Source organism: Scylla paramamosain, chromosome 7 (assembly GCF_035594125.1).
Source record: "Scylla paramamosain isolate STU-SP2022 chromosome 7, ASM3559412v1, whole genome shotgun sequence".
In the NCBI taxonomy this organism is placed as follows: domain Eukaryota; kingdom Metazoa; phylum Arthropoda; class Malacostraca; order Decapoda; family Portunidae; genus Scylla; species Scylla paramamosain.
Window position 1 is genome coordinate 450604 of NC_087157.1, and position 19331 is coordinate 469934.

Sequence of the window (19331 nt, forward strand, 5' to 3'; positions counted from 1 at the left end):
GTTTCTGGTGACAGAGAGCAAAATGAAGCAAACTTTTTTTTTTTCACATCTTTCAGAAAAAAAAAAATCAACATTGAGCATTTCTTTACATTTCTTGGTCTGTCATTCAGCCTTCCCGCAACTCCCGTTTAGCTTAAGCCTGGATTAATTTTGTTAAATACTTACAGAACCTCCAAAGATGATCGATTAGCTTCTGGTGAGGATTTTCTGGTGACTAGAACATTTGATAAACTATTATTAGAATGATGGAAGCGCCTCTGAAAACTCTATAATATCTTAACCCATAGAATATGTTAAAAGAGCACTGAGACGGCACCAAAAAATTTTCTTGCTATATTGACAAAAATGTTGACTCTAATCCTCTAACAGCTATGGGTTTCCTGACTTAGTAAAATGTTGTATAGCGATTTTAGTTATAATTTTGAAAGACACTTTTTACAGCATGAGAAGGGATGAGCATTCTGGAGCCTGGCGTTTCATTTTTGGTCATTAAGATCTTGGGCTACTCAAAATGTGGTGTAAGTAGTAGTAGTGTGTTAGTATTAGCAGTGAAGGGTTTTAAATCTCGCGCCGTGGCAGGAATGACGTGCGAGCTGGCTGGCTTTCAGACATGGCGGATGTCCCTCGGTGAAGAAAGGCCTCGTCCCCAGGCCAATAGAGGGTATCATGTCCAGCTCTGAAGTGCAAACGGGGGATTCTTCGCAACAGATAAATGAAGGTAATATTGTAGCTCATGTTGTTGTTGTTCTGAGTGTGAAGCGCCGCTGTTAAAGTGAGATAGAGGCGCGTTCCAACACTGAAGCCTTGCCTGGGCCAGTCGGGTTATTAAATTTTGGAACTTTCTTTTAGTAGTCGCGGCGAACAAACCCTTGAGAAAAGCCCACAACATGGGGCTGTGGGCGGGAGGGTCACCTCCCCCGCCCCCTTTTGATCTCTTTCCTCCCCACTTGTCTGTCGTAGGCTCTAAGAAGGCCATGTTCCGCCGCCCTGGCCCTGCCCAGTCCCTAGTGGCCCTCCCGCAGGCCCCGCACCCACTTCCGAGGCACTACGCCATCCCTCTCTACCCTCCGGATTTTCTCGCCATCAACTTAAATAAAGCTTAACGTTATTGAGAACGTTGCACTGTTGATTTAGATTTCATATTTTTGTTTTATTTTTATAAATTTTCATTCTAATTATGGCCTTCCTTTGACACCTTCATTATGGCCCTCCCGCACCCAGCTGTGGCACTTCTATATCCTCATACTTTGGTCCATCCCATCTTGACATGGTCCATCCTATCCCCATAACATAGTTCATCACATCCCCATAACATGACATTCTTTTAACACGGTCCATCCTACTTTTATAGTTTTACTGTTGCTCTCCCATGCCATCATCTTGGCATGGCCCATCCCCTTTTAACATGGTCCTCCGGCAGCCACATCGTACCAAGCCTAGTCCCTCACATCATGAAACACACACACACAAAGATGGATGAGTTGAATGTGCAGTTGCTGCTTATCTAGCAGCAAGAACATAAGAACATAGGAAAATAAAGTGTTGGTGCAAGAAGCCATCAGGCTTACACAAGGCAGTCCCTATATGAAACATGCCTACATATTTCCACTGATCATGCCTATCCATAAATTTGTCTAATCTTTTTTTAAAACTAACTAATGATTCAGCACTAACAACCTGATTAGTGAGTCTATTCCATTCATTTACCACTCTATTTTGAAAACCAGTTCCTTTCTCAAACTATTTAAAAACCAGTTCCATCCTCTTTCTTAAACTTAAGTTTTCAAGCTTGAACACATTATTTCTTATTCTGTTCTGATTACTAATCCTGAGAATTTTGCTTACATCATCAAAGGCATGGGATAAAAGCTGAGGTTTTGTGATCTTGCTGTCCTGGTGTGTGATGTGTGAGTGATCTGAGCCTTTTCAATAGGAGAATGGCTGGCTGTGGTGAGAGACCAACAGATGATTGTGTATGAATAACATACACACAGACATGGCTCTTTAGTAGCGCTATGATTAATGTTAAATGTCTGCTTTAGGGGCACTAGATAATGCTAGTATAACCTGCCTTATTTGTGAAAATAAAAACAATATATAATTTAATCAGCCGACAAAATATTTAGTACTGAAATATGTAGCAGGCTGATAATAAAACATACTTAAGAAAACTTCAGAAAATAAATAAGTAAATGAATCAATTATTAAAAGTGAAAACAAACAACCAAACAATTAACCAAACGAGAATTAATGCTGCACCTCCAAAGGTGGTGAGAAAATGAAGTAAATAATAAATTTCTGTAATTTAATATAAAGGTCATATAGAGGTAACAGGAATAAATAAAATCCCAGCAGGAAGCTCTAATGCTTCATCTAACCAGCCAAGGAAATGTTGCTACTCTGCTAACCCTGCTCTGGGTACTGGCCAGGAGAGGAGGCCCTAAGCTACTCTAGTTGGAGAGAGGGAAAACCCAGAATGCATATCTTCCTTGTCAGAGACAAGGATGGTGGTGGATAGTAAGAGAGACTACTGCTTAGTTCCTAGATGTCATCCTGTGGAGGGGGAATGACAGGTATAACCCCAGCAGGCAGGTGTCAGACACTCAGCTAGGGGGGAAGGCAGGTGATAGGGGGTCCTCCTGATGAACCCTCAGGGCACTTGGCACATTGCTGCTGGCTGCTGCTCATTTTCTGCTGATCATCGTTGTTGTCAGACTCTCTTGTGTGGAGATATTGTTCATGACTACCAAGACCAGTGCTTTATCCTTGTTGGTCCTTTATATCATGGACATCCACTACCCTGTTTCCTCTCCTGCCACTCACTGTGTCCTGCAGGGGTTGGTGAGCACAGGGTGAGGCTCCCTTGTGATGTTGAGGCAGAGAGTAACAGCAAAGTCTGGTCTCGGTGATTGCTAAATACACAAAGAGGCTGAAGGTTTAGCACAACCCGTGACATTACATCCCTCCCCTTCCTCTTCTTGTAATAATTATCATGTGGCATTGTTGTGATTGGCTGTCTTTCCCTTCATTGCTTTTAATATTCACTTTGTTCACCTTCCTTTTTCCTTTTCACTATTCCACCTATCTCAAACTCATAGGTAATCCATTTGTGAATTAACCTTAAACACAGACTCTTGCTAATCTAGTGAAATCGCATGGAATTTGAATAGGAGAGTGGTGTTTCAAAACAAAACTGTGGTGTACTATTGATAATGTGGTTAACCAATGATTGTGAGGTTGAGTTCAGTCCTGTTAATCAATAGTATTATTTTGTGTGAGAGCTGGTGCTATGATGCGGCTCAAGTTGGATTGCTTGGCTGCCTTTGTCTAACTCTCAGGGCTCCTTCAAAAGCTTCCCCATTTTTTAATCACTTAGTGTCTTTTACTTCAAGAACTGTATAAAGAGATATTCTCATGAATCATATTATTTAGAATTAAAAATGTTTATGCTCATAAATAATAAAAAAAAAAAAAAAACATACAAAAATATACATATCTTTGTCAAATGTGTCACATTATTATATACTGAGTGTTGCTTTGTTATAGGTCTTACTGGACACCCGCTGGTGGATAGTGATGTGGATGTGGTTGAGGAGATGGAAGGGGATGGACCAAGCCTCAAGGTTCCCTCCATAATGAGCCACGATGGGACGGGGCTGACCAGTGAGGTACAGTATGTGACCACAGATGAAGCTGGCCGGCCTGTCACTGCCATGTATCCACAGTCCAGCTTACCACTGCTGCGCACTGCTGATGGCAGCTATGTTAACTTTGTTGAGCTGTCAGCAGTGCCTGGGGAGCTGAGCCTGGACCAGGGCACCCTGGAGGCTGATGCCAGCATGGTGGAGTTCACAGCTGTTGTGACAGCTGATGACACAAGTGAGCAGTTGGCCTTACTAGATGGTGATCACGGTCAACCAGCCGTCTCCTTGGCAGGCGGGGATGAGTCACAGGCCATCACCTACCTCACAGCAGCAGAGCATGCTGGTGAAGGGTCACCCTCTGCCATCTTGGGAGAGCAATTCATCCAGATTCCAGCCAGTGACCAGTCCGGATCCACCCACACCATCACACTGCCCCTTTCCTTTCTGAATGATGGGACAGGGGTGTCCATCTTACAAGGCCTTGGCCAGCTGCAGCTGCCTCTGGTGGGTGAGACTAGTGGAGACTCAATCACTTTGGCTTCCCCTGTGGAGGCTGACCACTTGCAGGCCAGTGATACACAGGTATTGTCTGTGCTGCAGCCTGCTTCTGCCTCCACTTCGACACCTTCTGCCCAGCCTCCAAGTCCCCCTATCCCTCAGCCACCAGTCCCTGAGCAGGAGCCCCGGGTCCATGTCTCCAAGCCATTGGTGGTCAAGACCAGTGGCCAGTCTTCAGGGAAGGCAGGTCACCAGCCCCGCAAGCTTATAGGCTCAGGGCCCTTAGCCATTTCAGCCCAGGGTGTGCTGCAGAAAATTGGCAACCGCATGGTGACAGTGCTACCACGGCCAGAGGACTTGAAGAAGCTACAAGAAAGCAAGTCTCTCATTGTGAGTGTTAAGGGTTCTGGGGATGGGGATGGGACGGGATCCAGAAGCCCCCGGACAAGGAGAGTGCCGGTGCCTGTGAGGCCACACCAGCGTTATGGGAGGCGTGGGCGTGGTGGTGCCCGGGGCAGGCCTCCCTCCCTTCCTAGGACTGACCAAAGTGACAATTCTGTAAAGAGCATCTCTCTCATGAAGAAGGAAGCCCCTGATGACTCCATCCTGCTGGCAGAAGCAACAGGCAACCCTGACCTGGATCTCTGCATCAAGATGGAGGACCCAGCCACAGAGGGCATTGTGGTGGACATGACCCATCCGGGAGGCTCCCCAGCATCAGCTGTTTTGGTGAAGGGGCCACCAGAGGATGAGGAGTTCATCCTGCCTGACAGGGAGCCACTTGTCCCTGTTGTCTCTCGCCGAGGACGACGCAGGAAGCGAGGGCGAGGCCGGCCCAGGGGCACATATGTCATCTCTTCCAGTGGCAGGAGACCAGGACGGCCCAAGAAGGTTGGTATGGTGTCAGTGTTGGTTCATTGGATGAAGGGATTGCAGTGTATCACGGGTGACTCAGGACACCTTTGAGCTAACTAGACTCCTGTTCCTTAGGTGGAGACACTGGTGGAAGGGCCTCATGGTGCACGCATGATTCACACTGGTCCAGACCCTCGCCTTCAGGCACCTGATGAAGGTAACTTTCTTCATGCTCTTCTTTATGACCATCATGACTTGAATCCCCCATACCATTACACATAATCTTGCTGCCTCATGACCACTATCATCCTGCACTTATAAGTTTCTATGGTCCTCACATCTTTTATGACCTTGTGGCACAGTGCTGGGTTTGCAGTCTGAAGGTTGCAAGTTTGATCCAGGAATAGTATCATATCATGTTATAGTGCCATAACTCAATCAGTTTCTCTTTTCTCCCAGAATTGCCCAATATAGAACTAGCACGGGTGGACAACAATGATGGCCTGGAAGAGCTTCGGGTGCTGGAGATGGGTGCCTTCAAGCAGGAGCCTATTGAGGAGGACCCACTGAAGTTGAAGCAGGAAGACCTTGACAAGCTTGCGGAGGCCCGCGACCCAGCACGAAGGAGGCTGCCTCCACGACGAAGGGGTGCCAGGTGGGTATTCACAAGACTTGATCTAGCACTTGTGACCCAAGTTGAAAAGATCTTTTAGTCTATGCTCAAACACCCATCCTGCCTCAGCCCTCCCTGAACTGTAATATCCTACAGGTATGAAAAGATGATACAGGCCCTCAAGAAGCCAGAGTATGAGGATGAGGACTTGTCAATGGGAGAGGAGGAGGACGCTTCACCTGACTACCTCACCTCCCGCCGGCCCCCACCTCCTCCACGCCCGCGTGGAACTTCTGGCCCTGGGAAGAGAGGTATCTCTCTCTCTCTCTCTCTCTCTCTCTCTCTCTCTCTCTCTCTCTCTCTCTCTCTCTCTCTCTCTCTCTCTCTCTCTCTCTCTCTCTCTCTCTCTCTCTCTCTCTCTCTCTCTCTATCTCTCTCTCTCTCTCTCTCTCTCTCTCTCTCTCTCTCTCTCTCTCTCTCTGATAAATACCTAAGTGGTTGAAATGAGAGAGAATTTTGGTGAATAAATTGTATCACATTGTTTCTCATTTCACCTCTTTCTCAGGACTAAAATGGGAGGCCTCTCACTAATTATCACTAATTATGTACTCATTGCCAGTGATGGTCCCTTCCAGCAATGAGCGTGAATCCTGTAAGTGGAGTGAGTGGTGATGGTGGAGCTCACACTGTCTGTTTGTTGACAGGCCGACCCCGGAAACATTGGCCACCACCACTGGTCAAGCTGGAACCAGATGCACCACAGCCACAGCAACAGGAGCAGCCACAGCAGCCGCACATCCTTGGCAGTGCATTAGACATGGAGTCTGACCACTTGGATCCTACTGATTTCACCCAGGCAGAGAAGCACAACCTGCTCATCACCTTCCAGCAGCCAGAGACAGGGGAGATGGTGATCACTATGCTGCCTCCACCCCCACCCTCCTCTGCTGCCAACCCCAGTACTGCCTTCACCACCTCCACCTCTACCACCACCACCTCTGTTACCACTCCCATCAGCACTCAGCCACAGCAGCAGCAGCTTCTTGATGATCATTCTGTGCCAGGTAAATTTTTCTTAACTGCCCACTGTCTACCCCATTACAAGGAGCCCTGCCTCACCTTCCCTTTCAAGAGTGACTGTGGATGGAAATGTCTAGTCATTACAAAGTCTTGCAAGTATGGATGAGATTCACCACTTGTGGAGTGCTCCTCTATAATTATGAACTCAGTAAGGATTACACTTAGAGTTGATATTGTCAAATTAGTTGAATAAAATAGAATTGGAATCCTACAGTCTGGTATATCAATTATAATTTGTGTTTGTGTGTATGTTACTAGTATCTGAGGAAGAACTGCATGGCAAAAAAATTAGAATATTTGAAACATTTCACAACAGGTTAAAAGAATACCACATACACCAGTTCCATGTAGATGCACACTGCTCAAATAAAAAAATCTACTTTTTATTGGATCAGGATGCAAAGCCTGTGAAGGGAAATGTCCTTGAGACAGTATTTTGGGAACTGAGCAGAGGGTATGATGCCATGTGAGATCCTGATCACAGCTTGAGAGTAAATACCAGGATTGAAGTTGACTGAGGATTGATTCGTGTAATACATAATATGGAAGATAGGTGTTGTTTGGTACAGCTTTCATCTATCAGTACAGTGTTTCAGCTTACAAAGCATTGTACTTCCTCTGCTTCCCATTCTCTTCCCCCATGCAGTGCCCCAATATTTTCCTCCTCTACTGAGTTCTTCTCTCCTTTCAAGCTGTGTATTCTTTTAAATATTATTCCTTTTCAAATAGCATGTTCCTTCCTACTGAGATAAGAGTTGTTTCCTTTCATTGTAAAACATTGTCTTATGCCACAAAGTGTTATTTCACACACATGATTTGGTAAATTAAGTGTACCTCTCTTCTCTCCAGATGAGGCTGTTTCAGAAGGGCACAAGTGTGATCAGTGTGGTGAGGTCATCCAGTTCAAGCGTGACTACATCCGTCACCTGCGACAGAAACATGACCTCCGACCTTACGAATGTGACCAATGTGGAAAGACCTTCACTTCCAATTCAGCACTGGAGGCCCACCACCGTGTCCATGGACTGGAACGACCTCACCGCTGTGACTACTGTGGCAAGGGTTTCCTGGATCCGTCCCATCTCAAAACTCACGTTTTGACTCACACTGGTGAGCGGCCCCACCGGTGCCACCACTGCTTCAAAGCCTTTGCTCAGGCTTCCCAACTGAAGAAACACCTGGCCCTCCACCAGGATGGCCATCAGTACCGCTGCTCCACATGTGGCCGCACCTTTGCCCACCGTGACACTCTGTACACTCATGTGAAAACCCACACCTCCAGCCGCCCATTCATTTGTGACATCTGCAGCCTTGGGTTTGTCACCAGCAGTGGCCTCAATCGCCACCGTAAGGTGCATAAACGCTCCAGTGAATCTCTAGGTGGCCTGGAGGATGAATTTAAGTGCACCGTATGTCAGGCAAACTTTACCTATAAGCGCACCCTCACCAAGCACATGACAGCCGTGCATGGAGATGGTCCACCCATCAAGGAGGAGGATGAGACAGACACAAAGCCTTTCCAGGGTGAAGTGTCACTTGTGGAGCAGCTTCAGGAACAGCTCAATGAGGGCTATGCTCCCAAGACTTCAGAACTTTATGATGAACCCAAACAGTCAGAGACTCTAGAGAGTAAGTTTCCCACAAATCCTTTCAAGTGTGGGATCTGTGAGGAGTCCTTCACTGATGTGGATGTCCTCTGTGATCATTACACCAACTCCCATACAGGAGACCAGGAGGTGTACTGTGATGTGTGCTCTGTAGGTTGTGCCTCTGAGCAACAGCTGGAGCAGCACAAGCGTCTCCACCTGTTTGAAGAGCAGCAGTCAATCATCCACACCATTCCCACTGATGAATTCCCCTTTGTGTGTGCCATGTGTGGCAAGAGCTTTAGGAAGCACCAGGAGTTTAAGCGGCATCATCGCGGCCACACACAGGAGAAAAACTACAAGTGTGACCTTTGTGATGCTGGCTTCCCCCTTAAGTCAGCATTAGACAAGCATGTGCTGGTGCACACTGGTGAGCGCCCCTTCAAGTGTGACATCTGCCTCAAGAGCTTTAGACAGAGTGCAGCACTGGTGAGGCACAAGCTGTGGACCCACAGACTCAAGAATCAGAACAAATGTGAGTTGTGTGGAAAGACTTTCTTTACTCCCACACTCCTCACTTACCACCTAGACAGCCATGGAGATGCAGGGCAGTCAGCCAAGAGTCGCCTGGCAGAGCTGGCCGAGGATGAAGAGCAGCAGCTGCTGGAGCAGCCAGGAGAGGCTGGGGAGGAGGAGGGCAGGTCAGAAGGGAAGGAGGGCAGCCACCACAGCTGTGAATATTGTGGTAAAAGCTTTCCTTCATATGTCACTCTCCTCACCCACAAATTGACACACAAGCTCAACGCATCGTACAAGTGTGATGTGTGCCATAGGACCTTTCGAGAAAAGAGGTATTTGCAAAAACACAAGCTTACCCATAAAGGAGTCAAGAGCTGGAAGTGTGATATCTGCAAGAAAGCTTTTGCCACAAAGCTTACTTTGATCCGACATTCCCATGTCCATCTGCGGGAAGCCCTGAGGCCTGGCCCTGGTCTGGCCTTGATCCCTGAAGAGGGAGAAGAGGGTGAGATGACAGGAGGCAGCACCCTTCCTTCTGTCCTTAAATGTGATGATTGTGGAATTGACTTTGCCCACAAGAGCCACTATGTACGTCACAAACTGTTGCACTCAGGCACACCACTCCTCAAGTGTGGTCTTTGCAACAAGTTGTTTGTGCACAAGAGTGACATCATCCGCCACAAGGTCATGCATTCCTTCATGTTCACATGTGACGTGTGTGGACGCAACTTCCATAAACGATCACTGTTCTTAATGCACAAGAGGAAGCATGTTGATGACAAACCCTTCAAGTGTCACTGTGGGAAAAGTTTTTCTACCAGTGGCAATTACAACACCCACAAGCGAATCCACAGTGGAGAGAAGCCTTACAAGTGTGACATGTGTGACTACCGCTGCTCCCAGAGTGGTCGCCTGCTCAAGCATAAGCGGATGCACAGTGGAGTTAAGCCATTCCCATGTGAAACTTGTGGCAAGTATTTTGCCAATGCTGAGACTGCAAAGATTCACAAGAGAATACACACAGGAGAGCGGCCCTTCAAGTGTGGTAACTGTGGGAAAACTTTCATTAACAACAGCAGTCTCAACCTGCACATGCGGGACCACATCCGTGAGGAAATGTTCAAGTGTGATGTCTGCAACCACAAATTCCGACGGGAGCACCACTTGGAGAAGCATCGTCAGTTCCACACCATGGAGCAGCAACAGTACCACAACACCACCATGGACATGGAGGCTGAGAGCACTGCTGAGACCCAGCTTTACATGTGTGATATATGTGGCAGAGTGTTTGACAAGAAGAAGTATTTGTACACTCACCAAAATGTTCACTCCAGACAGCGCAACTTCCCGTGTAGCTATTGTGGGAAGCAGCTGGCCTCCCGCCTCGCCCTCAGGAACCACTACCTGATCCACACTGGAGAGATGCCATACAAGTGTAGCATGTGCAGCAAGGAGTTCCGCAGTTCCTCCAACCTCAAGCGACATGAGCGCACACACTCTGGACAGGAAACAACTGAGTTGCACTGTGACACTTGTGATGAAACCTTCTACAGCACAGAGGATTTGAATCAGCACAAGGCAAGTCACATGCAGGATATGATGATGGTGAACCCAACAGTGGAAGCGGTGTCTGACAACCCTCACCATCTGTATGTATTTGAGGCTGTAAGGGAGGTGGGGGAGGCCATTGATTCCACACCACAACTTTTAGTGGATAACAACCAGCAGCAATTTCTGGTGGGTGGTTCTCAACCTCTTCTGGTATTTCCTGAAGCAACTGCTGCATCTTATCCTGAACTTAGCGAAGGGCCTGATCCTGACCCTGATCCAGCTGAAGAAGACCCCAGCCGACAGTCTGATGTGATCATGGTGCCAGAGAAGCTAGAAGAGCAGGAAGAGGAGAAGGTAGTGAAGCCCTTCAAATGTGAGGTATGCAGCAAATCCTTTGCCAAGAAGCAGTACCTTACCAAGCATAAGTATCGTCACCGTGAGGTCAAGCCCCATGCCTGTGATGTGTGCAATAAACGTTTTGCCCAGAAGTTTGAGGTGGCGGTGCACAAGATCAAACATACAGGCGAGCGGCCACATCAGTGCAATGTGTGTGGGAAGCCGTTCCGCAGCAAGGTTAACCTCCTGCACCACAAGATGCGCCACACGGGTGAATACCCATTCCTCTGCTCCATCTGCAACAAAGGCTTCTCTACACAGCTGCAGTTGGAGCGGCATGTGACAATGCACACTGGCTCACACCCCTACAAGTGCAGTATCTGCCAGCGAGGGTACACACAACGCACCAACCTCATGAAGCATCTTGCCAAATCTCATGACATCATTGATGCCTCTCAGATTGATGCCACAAACTCCATGGAAAATGCAGAGGCTGTGGAGAACATGGAGAGTATGGAAGTGGAGGGAGGAGTGGACACTACTATCTTGGAGGAGGCAAGGGATCAAGCTCCTGGAGAGGAGGAGGCTGACCAGGCTGCTATTGCCATGGAAGCTGACCTCCTGGGCAATGAGGAGGAGCAGCAGGCAGCCTACTCTGTAGTGGAGGTGCACCCAGACTACCTGAAGGACTACCTGCTGACTGGCCCACAGGTGGTGGCAACCCATGACATGGACCCCAAACTGCTGCAGTCCATTCTTCAACAGGTCCGTGGTGGTGTGGAGGAGTGCAGCAGCCTCACTGGTGGCCCAGCAGTGGTACATGTCAATGCTATTGATGAGTGAACTGCACCAACCCTGCTGCCTAAATAATACACACACACACACACACACACACACACACACACATACAAGATCATCATCATTGAGAGTAATATGAGGTATGTACAAAAGGAAACCAAATTTGAAGCTAAAGATAATTAACTCATTTCTTTATTTACAGTCAGAGCAAACTCTGTCTTCATCGAGGTATTTTCTTCCATTGTTAATGTGTCTCAGAGTTTTATTTATTTATTTTCCCCCTGAATTCTTGAAGGATAATGCAATAAAGCATAAGCTTTTTACAGATTCCTACTTCTTCAGGAACTTGGTGATACCTAGTGAAGTTAATTTCAGACCACAGCACGCGTTCTCTGTGTGACTTGTCTATCAGCAATAAAAGCTGCCCAGATTTAGATTTGTTTTTGATGGATGTTCTTTCCACTACTCATGTTAGTGTTAGTGACATTGGGTGTAACTCAAACATTCCTTGTCACAACATTTGAAACCTCTCTACAGTTTATTTTATTTTATTTTATTTTTTATTTATTTATTTTTTTTTATTATTTTTTTCAGATTTTAAACAATTTCATGCAAGCTCAGTGCTGATGCTTGTCAAAGTATTGTTCAACTTGGAACAAGTCAGCAAGGATACTTAGCATAATAATACTTGTAGGTCAACAACTGGCTGATCAAACTTGAAGCCCCTAGTGTTAGACTAAAGCTCAATCCCACTTTATAGTTGCTAGCATGCTGTGCTAGCTCACTGATGCGCTACTTAAAAAAAATAAATAAATAAAAAAAATAGGCAAAAAAACATCACATACCAGAGGTGCATTAATTTGTCCATGCCATCTGTAGAAAAGTACATCTGCACTCATAATATAGGTGTATTCTGTGTACATATTGTTATATACTATTTCATTTAACATTGTAAGGTTGGAAGTGTCTTTGCAACATATGTGCAGACTTTTCCTGTTTTTGCACAGCTGTGAGTGTGTACCTTATGCTGACCAGCACTTAAGCTTTCCATGTAAATATTGATGTATTTATGTATATAACTTTCATTATGATCCTTCTTTAATGAACGCATCAATAGAGTTGTATTGTAATTTTTCATTAATTAAAAAGCAATGTCCGGAATGTTTCTCTTACATACATGTACTTTATTATTATGCAGATGTGGTTCGGCCGCGCATGACAGATGTAAGCTGAGGAAAAAAAAAAAAAAAAAATCGTAAACTTAGTCTTAAGGGAAAAGTGGGATCACAGAGATCAGCTGCATTTGAAAAGGGAAGTTTGGTTGTTATTACACTAACTTAGGCTGTATTTTGGCATGCCAGATTGGCCTTTATATATATATATATATATATATATATATATATATATATATATATATATATATATATATATATATATATATATATATATATATATATATATATATATATATATATATATATATATATATATATAATATTTTTTTTTTATGAATGTGTCATCCGTTGCTGTGAGGTTGGGTGTGATGTGCAGTTAGGTGTGGGTTTGTGTGGTATGACTGTGTAATATAGATTGCTGCTTGACTCTTGTGACACTCGTGATATGTGATGTAGCTGTGAGTGACAGGAATTATTGAGTGATCGGGTGTGGTATGGACTATTGTGTGGCTGGTGTGATATGTGACATGATGTGGTTTTGTGTCCATGGTGCGGCTGTATGCAGTGTGTGGTATTGTGTGATTAGGGCGTGGTGTGGAGGATGAGAAGCGAGTTGTGATGTGGCTAGATGTTGTGGTGTGGCTGAATTTTTTTTTTATAATTACGAAATAATTGATGCTCCTTAAAACCATAACTATATACATAATTGGCCCTCGAAATGGTTGGAATTTGACACCCCTGCATTAAATATCCTTAAGGCAGGCTTACATGGGGGAATTTGTGGCTGTATGTAGCTGGGCCTGCAAAACGTCATATCAACGCCTTAACAACTGAGTGGCAGTGCTGCTGGTGGTGGTTATTACTGTCTCGGTGCTTCGAGTCAGGTGAATGCTGGCAAGCTGCTGAACCCAAACAGAGGCCACGTCCATTTCTAGCCTGACTAGAGACTCCGCATTACCTCTTCGTCCTTTGCGCAGGTAAGTTCTCTTTTAAGTTTTATGAAGCGTGGTCGTAATTTTATTTTCATGTAGGGTGTTTTAATGGAGGTGTTTTACTAGTGGTGTGGTAATTGGTGCAAAGTATGTTGAAATATTGTTGAAATTAATTTTAAGTTCTGAAGGAGTCTTTTTGTTGTTTTGGATGTTACTGATAGCATCGTGGGGGTAGAGCCTATTCTTTCAATCATTAGTAATAAAAAGTGGCATTAAGATCAACGACTTATCTACGTAATGTACGTAATTGTGAATTGTGCATGGCGTATATGTGTCTTTCAATCATTAGTAATAAAAAGTGGCATTAAGATTAACGACTTATCTACGTAATGTACGTAATTGTGGATTGTGCATGGCGTATATGCGTAGATGTGATGCTTCACAATACGATATTTCCATGCGTTTCGTTCCTCTATTTGCTTATTGGTCATCTAAGTTATTTTTCTAGTCGTGTGTAGTAATGGAATGTTTTCTCATAGATTTTCAGTAATTTGTTACATGAAGTTGTGTTCGTTACATTGAGTTTTCTACACGAGTTCTATTACAGGATGACTGAAGTTAGACCTTGTATGAGATGGACAAAAGTTTGTGCTAGCCGCGATTGTGCAGGCGATTGTGCAGCCAAAATTTCAGTTAGCCGCGAGTGTGCAGCCAGTTTTCCGTGCAGTTATGAGTGGCGGTGGCTGTCTCGGGACAGCGATGAATCCGTGAAGCCAGAGGCTAGATGCGCCTGGATTGCCAAAGTAATTGCTATTCATGTTATTTTAAATGGAATTTATTGTTCAGTAGTGTTCTCAAAGGTTACAGGGTAAATACAATACGCAAGGCCACATTCTGAGACTTCTGCACCGCTCCGCGCTCCTTCATTACTCGCAAAACGCTTTAGATGAACATGGGATTTTAAGGGTCTGCTCCGCTCTACATTACACTCAAAACGCTCTAGATCAGGGGTTCTTAACCTTTTGATGGTTCTATACCCCCAATGGATTGTCGAATATGGTCCCATACCCCCTTCACTTGACTGTTCAAATAATTATCACCAATCCTATTATTTGCCAGTATGTCTTCCAGATACGAGTATTTCAATCACTTGAATTTACTGTACTTTAGATACGGATTGCTAGGAAAAAAACATAACCATTGATAATTTTATTATTTTTTTACTGAAAGCAAAATTAATAAAGTTATAGTTCCGTTTTATTATACAAAAAAAAAAGAAAAAAAAAAAAACAAATGTGCAAGTTTTTAGTCCCTCGACTACGTAAAAACATAACCATTGATATATTTTTTTTTTTTTACTGAAAGCAAAATTAATAAAGTTATAGTTCCATTTTATTTGTAAAAAAGAACAGAACAGAGAAGGAAACTACCAGTACCCAGAAATCGAGTCCCAGACCCCCGGCCTTTGGTTCCCATACCCCCAAGGGGTATGGATACCCCCGGTTAAGAACCTCTGCTCTAGATGAACGTACACGGGATTTCAAGGGCTTGCTCCGCGCTCCTTCATTACTCACAAAACGCTCTGGCTGAACGTACAGGGGATTTTAAGGGTCTGTTCCGCTCTCCATTACTCGCAAAACGCTCTAGGTGAATGTACACGGGATTTCAAGGGTCTGCTCTGCTCTCCATTACTCTCAAAACACTCTAGATGAACGTACACGGGATTTTAAGGGTTTTACGAGTTTAGTAGCATGTTAAAAAGATTCTATAAAATAACAGAAGGCGGAATGTCTCTAAGAACCCGGATAATCGTCTCCCTGGCTATTTAAAACCGACGTGGTGAGAACAAAGCGTTATCGAATACGGGCCGTAGTTTGCTTGGGGTTTATTGTTGGTGCATAATGTTAAAGTATTACATTAGTGTGGTTCTTATCAGTGGTGGTGGATGTAAGTGCATCGCTAGAATCGTGTGAATGTCTTTGTACTATCCCACTAGTCAAGCTGTGTTCCATACTGAACTGATTTTAGATCAGAGAACCTGATCAGTACTAATATCCCATTAGTCAAGCTGCTTGTTCTTTATTGAACTACTACTGTGATTGAGAAGCTGATCCATTATTAAGAATTTCCATAAAGGAGATGATGAAAACTTGTAGGGTAATGAGGATAGAAAGATGAAAACTTGTAGGGTAATGAGGATAGAAAGCAACATGAAATAATTCGGTTTCAGTAGAGTGGTATAAATGTAACGCACTGGGTGTACTGGGTAATCAGGCTGTTACTGCTGAGTTTTGTCAGGGAGCTTTAAAAAGATATTTATGGTAACGGACTGGGTAATTAGGCTGTTACTGCCGAGTCTTATTAGGGAGCTTTAAAAAGGTAAGAATTTATGGGTGTCTGATTATCATCAGTAAAAGGTTGGTTTCATACAGGAACTGCCGCATATAGGTTAGTGGATTCTTTCAGCTTCAATTGTTGCATTATTTGAGGTTTAAGGGCTTTAGAAATATACTTGGTACTTTGACTTTAAGCATTTAAGAATCTTTGTTCTCTGGTGGCTTCTTGCAGCTTTAGTTTAAGCTCTTTAGGAATTTATTTATACGTGTTACTTTGAGTATTATGAGTAATTGTGGAATGTAGTTTGAGTAATTGTGGAATGTGGTTGCAGCTTTAGTTTGGTTACTTTTACTTTCATTATGAATAATCGTGGAATGTGGTTGACTAATTGAAGTCTTTAGTTTAATGTCTCTATTTATACGTGGTTATCTTTACTTTCATTATGAATAATCGTGGAATGTGGTTGACTAATTGAAGTTTAATAGTTAGTCAATGTGTGATTGGTTATAATGAACTTGTTGCATATTGATGTAAAATGAATGCTGTCCATCACTTTTACAGTGAGGAAAGTGAACTCCCTCTTGTGATGGTGTTTGTCAATATCAATGTGATTGGTTGTAATGAAGTTATTGCAGGATGTTGATGCAAAATGAATGCGGTCTGGTTATAATGAACTTGTTGCAGATGTTGATGTAAAATGAATGAATGTCCATCACTTCTGCAGTGAGAGGAAAGTTAACATCCGCTTGTGACGGCGTATGTTCCTCACTACTGAATCTTTGTCACTAGTTGATGTAAGTTTTGTTCGATTAGTCTGGTTTTTCTATAGCTTTTATGTCTGTCCGTTAATATCTTGGACAGCAATTAGTTAATAAATTTACCATGAAATAGTTAGGTAATGGGATCTTGAAAGTGAACAATTGAGGGGAATTTCTATTTATAGTGAATGAATGAAATAAACAAAACCCTTTAATGACATGTTGCTGGGAGAAAGCTTGGCAGAGCAGGAATAGCACCAGCACTCTGGAGCTCTCCAGTCAACACTGGACAGGATATTCTTGCCTTCTATCTGCACACACCTGTTAAAAAAAAAAAAAAAAAAAATACGAATGTGTCAGACTTGGTTTTAGCCACTAGTTGTGGTAAATTGAGCTTCGGTGTTGTAAGAGTTCAGAGGACTCCCACTTTTTTTTTTAATAATTTTTTTGGCTGGGAAATTATGTACTTTATCTCTGGAGGTCCTTTGAGGTATTATAAAAGACTTGAAGGTTGCGGGTCTCCAAATACAAGTGCACTTTTGTAGTAAATAATGCAAACTTCTGAAGTAAATGATGGAGTACCTATGGTTATTTTTGTTACTTTTAGTAATGGACTGACTATTGTCAGGTAATGAATAAACTAATTGTCGGAGTGATCCCCTATTGTTGGAGTGTACTGTAGATGTACAAAATGAGTCTTGTGAGAAAATGTCAGTCGTAATGACAATATAACAATCAATGGCAGTGCTACCCAATCAAGTACTCGGTACTAGCCAGTGACTTTGGTTTTTTACCATATATTTTTTGAGAATAAGTTGCCATAATGACAATACAGTATAACAATCTATGGCAGTGCTACCCAATCAAGTACTTGTACTAGCCAGTGACTGTTTTTTTACCATATTTTTTTTAATATATACTTTTGAATATTATATGAACACGTGATTTTTATATGAATATATATTTTTTATACTTTGATATCAAAAATTTTTATAAATTTTATTGATTTATGTATTTCTTATACTTGGATATCAAAAATTTTTAAATTTTATTGATTTATATATTTTTTATACTTAGATATCAAATTTTTATAAATTTTATATTTTTTTATATAAAAATAATTTTTGCTTTGATATAAAAATTTTTTTTTTTTTACTTTGGTATTAGTTACTGCTTGTTGCCCCCCCTAACTCAGACTAATAGGGGGAAAGGTTGGCCTGACAAATGCAAAAATGTCTTGACATAGAGGGATTTACCTCCCCCACAAAAAAAAGGGTGCCTGATGATTTGGTCTGTCTGGGAATGCTCATACAGTGGCATGGAGTGGAGAGGTGGCTAAGGTTGCTGGTTGTTTTTTCCTCCAAGGTAGACCTGGGGTTTCTTGGCTGGAGGGAGGTGATATATATATATATATATATATATATATATATATATATATATATATATATATATATATATATATATATATATATATATATATATATATATATTTTCTTCTCTACTACAGCAAGTATAATGCAAAATCCTTCATCCTAACCTCAATGATCAGCTGTTAGCACATGGATGGCATCAGAGATAATGGAGATGAGGAGCAGTGAAAGAACATAAAAAGAAATAGAATACAAATATAGTTTCAGAGGGAGTAAAATTGAGTATCAATTTTTTTTTACTTTATTTATAACATATGAATGTATGTGATATTTATATATGGTACACCTAAAAATACATGTTTTGGAAGTATTACCACAAAATAAAATTCACCACAAAAAAGTGTCATTTGATACATCAGCAGTTTCTTGAAATATATTTTGAATACTTTAAGCAACTCCTTATAAATTTCAAAACATAATGGAACATGTATGATCCCTATTAGATAATGACTTGAGAAATTGACTGACTCAGTGATTCAAAACAACACCTTGCACTGTATTCTATGTGACATCACACAGACCAATGATAAGATATTTAAATATGAACTAATATTGTAATGCTGTGAAGTAATATTGTAATGCTGTATGTTTTGAAATAATGAAAAAAAAAATAAAAAATTAAGAATAACCATGAGAGAAAAACCAGGGAATGAATTGACAGAACACTCAATAGACAGAACTCCAACATATTACCAAGAATAACCATGAGAGAAAAACCAGGGAATGAATTGACAGAACACTCAATAGACAGAACTCCAACATATTACCAATCAAAAAAAAATTAAGAATAACCATGAGAGAGAGAGAAAAACCAGGGAATGAATCTTTGACAGAACACTCAATAGACAGAACTCCAACATATTACCAATCAACAAGTGATCACCAGAATCCAGGTGGATGTTGGTTGATCTTGACTGTTCTGCCACAACGGGGGCTTTTCTCCTCCTTTCAGGTCAATTTCTAGCATTTCCATATACCTTAACTTTTTGTGAAGCTCTGTCTTTCTCTTACCTATATTTATAAGACCATGTTCACAAAAGGCATTTCTGAAGACATGTTGCCATGCCAAGATAGTGGTAGCATATGGAGGTGTACACATATGCCACAGCACATTTTTCTCAAATGCCAGGTCAAATGCATGTTCCAAAATTTTTATTCCAATCACACATTTGTTCAGCAGTTTTAGGTTCATAGATTTACATAAGGACAGTGCACTTTA

The 19331-nt window shown here is 42.6% G+C and overlaps 2 protein-coding genes across 3 annotated transcripts in view; one reads left to right on the plus strand and one right to left on the minus strand.

Annotated features, from left to right (window-relative positions):
• Positions 1-567: 567 nt before the first annotated feature.
• On the plus strand, positions 568-12637 carry LOC135101871 (zinc finger protein 208-like). 2 transcript variants are annotated; one of them, XM_064006165.1, is made up of 7 exons: positions 568-718; positions 3547-5033; positions 5133-5214; positions 5457-5652; positions 5767-5921; positions 6315-6674; positions 7540-12637. In XM_064006165.1, exons 1-7 carry the CDS (start codon positions 667-669, stop codon positions 11523-11525), a joined length of 6318 nt encoding a protein of 2105 aa, XP_063862235.1. In that variant the 5' UTR covers positions 568-666; the 3' UTR covers positions 11526-12637. The 2 variants fall into 2 exon arrangements, with proteins under 2 accessions (XP_063862235.1, XP_063862234.1); XM_064006164.1 differs by lacking the exon at positions 568-718 and adding an exon at positions 2863-3098.
• Positions 12638-16844: 4207 nt separating this feature from the next.
• LOC135101873 (leukocyte elastase inhibitor-like) overlaps positions 16845-19331 on the minus strand; it is a 47845-nt gene continuing 45358 nt past the window's right edge. The window contains exon 8 of the mRNA XM_064006176.1: positions 16845-17003. Coding sequence (XP_063862246.1) covers positions 16990-17003 — 14 coding nt within the window. The 3' untranslated portion in view covers positions 16845-16989. The remainder of the gene's footprint in view (positions 17004-19331) is intronic.